This window comes from Nicotiana tomentosiformis, chromosome 1 (assembly GCF_000390325.3).
Source record: "Nicotiana tomentosiformis chromosome 1, ASM39032v3, whole genome shotgun sequence".
In the NCBI taxonomy this organism is placed as follows: domain Eukaryota; kingdom Viridiplantae; phylum Streptophyta; class Magnoliopsida; order Solanales; family Solanaceae; genus Nicotiana; species Nicotiana tomentosiformis.
This window is the reverse complement of record NC_090812.1, coordinates 88,365,506-88,373,194: the sequence shown is the minus strand read 5'-3', so window position 1 is coordinate 88,373,194 and position 7,689 is coordinate 88,365,506. Positions and strand designations below refer to the sequence as shown.

The window sequence follows — 7,689 nt, the reverse complement described above, 5'->3', positions numbered from 1 at the left end:
GGGATTCGACTCCAGACTCTTAGACTGGATTATATTTACAGCGACCGCTTATCCTTTTTAGGATTAGAGTTGGGCGAGATCACTTTGCCATCACAATTTAAAATATAGTTGAACTCTAATAGTCGCCCCGAAAAGTGGTCAATCCAGCTAATTTTTTCGATAACGAAAGAAAGAAGAAAATTCATATAAATTGACAACGAAGTTATATTATAGAAACAATATTCTACCAAAATAATGAAGCCATTTTTGGTTTCTCTTGCACAAATAATTTTGAAGGGACCAAAACCAATTATTGATTTTTTATAGAGCAGAGGAAGACAAAAATTATCCGGCCAATGACAGATCAATTTTTGTTTTTGATTGTAGCTCTCCTTCTATGGTGTCTACATTCATTTGGGTTTGTTATCCCTTTTTTTTACATTTCCCTTTCAAGGATATAATCCAGTCCTCTCCCTGTCTAAACAAACTCAACCAAAATTTGAAGAAGAAAAATGTTTTGAAACAAACTCTAACGAATGGAATCCTAACCACCTCCTTATTCTACTATTCGTAATCCTTTTTGAACACTACCTTTCCTCTACACCACCCATACCATTTACACACACAACACGACACTTATTTCCTTTGGTGACCCCATCTCACCAAATAATATATATTTTACTTTATCAAATTACACAAGGAAATGTTAAAAAAGAGTAATTTGCACCCCAAAGGCAGAGAATATATTATCAAGTTTACACGATAAGTAATATCTTGCTTATGACAAGAGATAATAGGGCTTTGCAAATTATCTGATTTTATATATAAAAAACTCTCACTTTAATTTATCGTCCTTTCCCATTTTTATATCCGGTCTCACCATATTCAAATTTCTTTTAGGATAAACATTATGCTGCAAAGTATTTATCATTTATTATTATTGGATTAAGTGATCCATTCCTGGTTGTTTCTTCTGTTGAAATTTCCGTACATAAAACAAAAGTCCCCATCCTTTTACTCAATGATATAAAACCCAATAAAGGCTCCTCTCTTTTCTACACTTAAAATTAAAACAGTTTCTCGAACAGAAACAAACAAGTACTCCTACTAATGGAGACATTCAAGTCCACTACTTCTCTTCTTTTATTGACTCTCTTTCTTTCAAGCACTGTAACTCAAATCTTTGGAGTCAAGACACAAAGTGAAGCCCTTGGCCAATTTTACAAGGCTAAGTTTAGGCACAATTCCAACATTGATAAAAGCCATTTTACTCATGATTTTGATGATCAAGATCTCAAATATCTTCATAATAAAAAAACTGTGGTTTCTCAAAAAGAAAATGACAAGATTCAGAAACTTCCTGGCCAACCTCGAGTAAGGTTTGAGCAGTATGGTGGATATGTTACAGTTGATGAATCTGCTGGGAGAGCTTTCTATTATTACTTTGTTGAAGCTCAACGTTCTAAAGACTCTTTGCCTCTTCTTCTTTGGCTTAATGGAGGTAAATAATCTAAGCTTTTAGTAAGTACATACTTAACGTGTATATCATGTTAGTTATTATTTTTACTAGGTTATTAATTAAGTTTATGGTATAAATATATGTTATGCACAATTAGTGTGTAAAATTTAAACTCCTAATCTAAAACTCAAATACGAAGTTATTACTTACCTAACAATAATGTTATCATCCTCGCATTACATTGAAATATAGTATACCAAGTTTTTTATTTTTATTTTTCCCCTCAATTTTGTGTTTAAGTTATATTGCTTTACACATTCAGTTCAATTATAAGGTAATTAGAGATAAATCTCTAATATAAACATTAGTTTGTAATCCTTTCAAAAAATGGTAGTATTAACCTATTATCACATGTTAAAATACTCAAAATCTTTATGTTGTCTACATATATAGCTTGATTATTTTTAATTTCAAACAATATGGGTTTATTGTTTTCTTGTTTGATTAAACGTAATTTCATTTTTGTAGGTCCAGGATGTTCTTCTCTTGCATATGGAGCCTTTCAAGAACTTGGACCATTTAGAGTAAACAGTGATGGCAAAACACTTCACAAAAATAAATTTGCATGGAATCATGGTAAATTTCAAAACTATTTTCCTTTTCACCCAACTGAATTAATTAAAGATTATTGTTATCTCTCTAACTTATAAATTTTTTTTTAAAATATCATTAGCTGCCAATGTGTTATTCTTGGAGTCTCCAGCAGGAGTAGGTTTTTCCTACTCTAACACATCATCTGATGTTAAGATAGGTGGAGATAGAAAAACAGCTAAAGATAATTATCAGTTCTTAGTAAATTGGCTGGAAAGATTTCCTGAATACAAAGATAAAGATTTTTACATATCTGGAGAGAGTTATGCTGGTCATTATGTACCTCAATTGGCACATACCATTCTATATCACAACAAGAAGGCAAACAAGACTATGGTTAATCTTAAAGGAATTTTGGTCAGTCTCTTAATCCTTCTCAAATTTAATTCCATATAATTATATAACCTTTGTATATGTTTCTATTTTTTTTTTTTTTTATGTTTTTTGTCTTTGTGCTGAAATATATAAAATTATCTAGATTTGGATCTTACTAAAAAGAAATTGTTTTTCTTTTCTGAACATGGAGGAATAATTGAAATTTGGAAAAAATCATTAGAGTATGGGAGTTTCAGAATTAGGACAACTCTTGTTACATGAACAAGTTAGCATCAATCACATGGCCATATTATTCCGCATGGCCATATTTTTGTTCTTTGACAGCAATGACCAAGTTAGCATCACATGTAACAGGCTCCACAATATTAGTTTATCCAATAGCAATTTTGTCTATAAAATTTACATATATTCAGTTTAGTAATTACATAATGTACGGATTGATATGAGATTCAAGGTACAAAATTCACTGCTTTTGTCTCAAGTTAGAAGTAAGATAATTTTGATCGTTAAAATATAATCTGACCATCAAACTTCTAAAATATCTGATTATAGTGATAATATTGTAGTTTTTTTTTTTGGGGGGAGCTCTGCTCCTATTATTTCGCACAAGTAAAGAACTTTTGGTAAGAATAATTTTGAAAGTTGGTTAATCAAAGCAAGGAAGTGGGAAAGGAAGAATAGCAGGCCAAACTACCATATTCAACGAGTAATTCGAATTAAGCAAAACAAATTTTAAAAGAACTATGAAGTTTGCTTGCTAAAGCTTACGAAGACAATGACATAACAACTCTTTTCTGTTACTTAGTCTATTAAAAAAGAGCTTACTACCAATTACAGTTAGCTCGGACAGAATGGTTGCTTCCTAAAGATATATTGCATGTGCAAGAAATTAAGTAAAAATAATTACAGATCGTACAGCTGTAAACTGCTTAGCTGCACTTTATATCTGTGTACTAATTAAAAAGATTGAATAAGTATTATGGTGCAAGCTAATCACAATAAGGTTAGGTAATAGTAATAAAATGTTGTAGTGTCAACATGATGTATATTCATATTTCATCCGATCCACAATAAGTGATTTTTTGGTTATTTTCATACGGATTAAGAAATTCACCTTTTAACATTAATTAGCAATGAAATTGACCATATTAATATTTACTATCTCTTCACATAAACACTCCTAACACATACTCCAATACTATTTACTCCAAGGGTAGTGTAGGAAAAAAATAATTAATTCATTTTTGAAATCTAAAAAAATCACTTATTTTTTATCCAAAAAAAGGGAAAAAATCACTTATTGTGGAACGGAGTAATTTTTTTTTCTCGAGTTCCACAACTATCAATTACTGCCTCATTAAATAACTCCTAACTAGAAAGTTTCTAATTATGTCATTTGGTTTAACTTGATTCTAATTATGTACTTATTATCCTCCACAGATTGGTAATGCAGTGATTAATGATGAGACAGATACAAGAGGAATGTATGAATATTTTGCAAGTCATGCACTGATTTCTGATGAACTTGAAGCTCAAATCCAGAAGCAATGCAAGTTCACAGAGAGTTCAGAATCAGACGAGTGCAAATTGGCACGAAGTAAAGCTGAATATAATACTGACCCCATTGATATCTACAACATATATGCTCCACTCTGCCATAATACCAATCTCACTGCCAAGCCCAAGAAGCCTTCTGTAAGTTATAGCATTATAATTTTGAGCTATTTGTGTTCTAGTTAAATTTAACTAGGAAAATTATAGCATGAAAATTGAATTAAATAATGGATTTAGGTTATATTACTCCACTGACAGTGTATGGGATTTTTACGGTGGTCAATGTAATTTGACTTGTTATAGTAGGTTATAATTTACCTTTAAAACGAAGTTACTCATAATGTACTTTCTTAAATGAACATAGCCTGATCACGTTACTGTCTTTTTTTAAAAAATAGTTCTTGGTTAAAAGAATAAATTTAGCGTTAAAACTTTTAAGTCCAGTTGAACTTTTTGAGATGGATAGATATTTAAGTTAGTACAGAATTAAAGATATATTTTCTTAAAAGTCTACATATATAGAATATAAAGTTCGGTTCATATTCGTTTCCATTTTCGCATAACATTACAATATCGAAGCTATACAGGAGATCATGAAATAATTTTCGGTTGGAAAATATCTCTATTATAAGAGTTGGAAAATGATATGACCTTAATTAATGTGTAAAATAAAATATCAAAATTGTAGATTAAACTTCATATCTAGTCTCTTTTCTACCTATCATCAAAATTGTACACAAATGATTGACAATACTATTTACTGTGAAATGCAGTTAGTGATCGATCCATGTAGTGATTATTACACGATTGCCTATATGAATAGGCCTGATGTTCAGAATTCTCTCCATGCCAATGTCACCAACATTAAATATTCAAATTGGCAGCCATGCAGGTATTTTCAAAGAATTTTAGCCATATTAAATCTACTTATATACTCCTTTACTGCTACAAAATATTTCTTTTTTAGTCGAAACATTATGCAAATTAGAAGCATAAGACGAATAGAACGCATTGGAAGTCTATTACACAAGATGTTTGAGTTTATCTTTTCATATTCCTTCTTCTTACTTTAAAAAGCTCTTAGTACTAGTGCCAAGGTAACCAGTGGAATAGTTGAAGTACGACACTAATAAAAAAAGAACTGAAATCCAAAGTTTTATAATTTTGAAAGAGGATCGTGTTAACGGCAAATAATATCGGGACGGATCTAGAACATGAAGATCGGGTTCAACGGAACACAGTAGCGTTTGTTCATACCTTGTATATATACTAAGAAATTCATTAAATATCTATAAATATAATATTGTGAACCCATAAACTATTATAAAATAACTTGAGATCGTTGTAGGAGCACGCTAACTTTAAATTCTGGATCCGCCTCTGGCAAACAGTGGCGGAGCCACATGCACCAAAGGGGTGCCTACACCCCTTCGCCGGAAAATTACACTGTATAATTCAGTAACTCCGCCACTGCCGGCAAACATGACTCATTAACCATAGCGGCTTGTGCATTTTCTTGTTTGTTAAAAAAATGTAAATTTACCGCTGATCTAACTGTTCTTATTTATAGTTATTGATTCCTATTAATTTATATTCTTTAGGAATTAATATAAACTGAAACTATCTTAAATATGCAGTGATGTCCTAACAAATTGGACAGACAGCTCATCAACCATTATTCCTCTTCTCAGAGAGTTTATGACAAATGGACTTCGAGTGTGGATATTCAGGTGACCACCTTAATTATCCTCCAGTAACCATTTTCTTTAGTCTAGCTTTTTATTTTTTCTTATTCTTTTTATATCTTCTTATTTTATGTGTTGGTTATTTAGTAATTAGAACTTTTTTATGTTGAAAAAAAAAATGCAGCGGTGACACTGATGGAAGAGTGCCTGTTACTTCAACCAAGAATTCTATTAAGATAATGAAGCTTCCTATCAAAACTGCGTGGCACCCCTGGTACCTCAGTGCAGAGGTAATCATACTATTAGCCTCTAAATTTGTTTCCATTTTATAATATAGGAATATGAATATGCTATATATATCCCTGTTTGAGACAATATTTCATTGAATTTAGAAAAAACAAGACCATTTAATTTTATTTTATTTTTAATTGTTTCTGCCGTACGGTGACAGCGCTCTCTATAGATTAAAAAAAAGATCTAATACAACAAAAAGGAAACTGTACATACACATGCCTCCAAGTTAAAATGGACATATCCATTGAGATGACGTAATACCATATTAGCTCTTTCCAAAAATATACTCCTTTTCCTATTACTACAAACCTATGTGTACTTCTGATGAAATTATCCAACTCCAATAGGTATTGAATAAGAGTTTTCACAACCCTGTGTCTAAAAGATGGCATCGATCTGCCATTTATCCATCCTTAAACATCCCAAAGTCTGTCTGGGTAAACCTCCAGGGTCAAAAATCACCATCCATTTGCTCCCAATTTTTCCATGACATCAGCAACTTGATTCTCTTCCCTAAAGCAATGACTGAATTTAATATTGGTGTTACCTTGTTCAACCATCTTCTTTACTTCTTTGATAAATGGTTGTAGATGCCATGGTATATTTGTTTTTCCTTGCAATATCTGAATGATTAGCATGGAATCACATTCAAGAATGATATTAAAATATCCATTACTTAATCACCAATGAACTCCAAACCAAGCTGCCTTTGCCTCGGAATAATTATTTCTTCCAATGTCTAGTTGTTGTGAGAAAGCCATCACTAACTTAGCTTCGTGATCTCTGACTATGCCCGTGCATCATTAAAACTTCTCCCATCTGTGTTCACTTTTATCCAGTTTGCTGGATAATTACTTTTAAATTGATGCATCATTAAAACAGGACCATTTAATTACTTTTAAATTGATCTTATCTGTGTTGTTTAAAATGTAGGTTGGTGGATATACACAAGTATATAAAGGAGACATGACATTTGCAACAGTACGAGGGGCAGGACATCAAGTACCAAGTTATGAGGCAGCTAGATCCCTTTCACTTGTCATGCATTTTCTTGCTGGAACTGACCTCCCCAATAAACACAATTAACTAGTTTTCTAGTCAATATATGTTCACTTAAGATCCTTTATTCGTTTCATGCATTTATGGCTTCAGGTTTCAACATAATGTAGCCTTCTCCTTTTCTTTTCTCGAAATAATCTATAGTATTTGATTTTTAGTACAGTCAAACTTCTCTACAAAATCAACTTTTATAATATTACTTTACTATAACATCCAAATTTTCTTTTGAGCCAATTTTCCATGTTATGCCAGCCAAAAAATGTCGGTGGAAAAATGATCTCATAATAAAAAGATTTGATTGTAGTAACATCTGGTTTTTCAGATTTTATAGAGAGTTTCGAAAACAATAGTGACACTACTTTTTTGTTTTGTAGGAGAAAATGAAAAATATATTCATCTTGTTTGATCAAAAATATAAATCTTAGTTCAACTGATTAAATTTATACAACTAGGGGTTAATCTGAGTTAATAATAATCTATACTATATTAAAAACACGAATGCCCTTATCGAAATGTCGTTCGCTTTTTTTACCGTTTAAAAATAGATTTCACATTGGATAAAATTATAATTTAAGTTACTTTCCTAATATTTAGGACTTTAAAAATCACTAAAATTTTAGTTATTAGATTATTTCTTATTTGAACTGTGTATGAAATCCTAATATGTAGGAT

At 31.2% G+C, this 7,689-nt stretch overlaps 1 protein-coding gene across 1 annotated transcript; it reads left to right on the top strand.

Annotated features, from left to right (window-relative positions):
* Nucleotides 1-1,022: 1,022 nt before the first annotated feature.
* Nucleotides 1,023-7,179, top strand: LOC104089573 (serine carboxypeptidase-like 40). The gene is made up of 8 exons (XM_009594499.4): nucleotides 1,023-1,480; nucleotides 1,967-2,074; nucleotides 2,172-2,446; nucleotides 3,866-4,120; nucleotides 4,753-4,871; nucleotides 5,617-5,709; nucleotides 5,849-5,954; nucleotides 6,892-7,179. Exons 1-8 carry the CDS (start codon nucleotides 1,090-1,092, stop codon nucleotides 7,042-7,044), a joined length of 1,500 nt encoding a protein of 499 aa, XP_009592794.1. The 5' UTR covers nucleotides 1,023-1,089; the 3' UTR covers nucleotides 7,045-7,179.
* The last annotated feature ends 510 nt before the right edge of the window (nucleotides 7,180-7,689 follow it).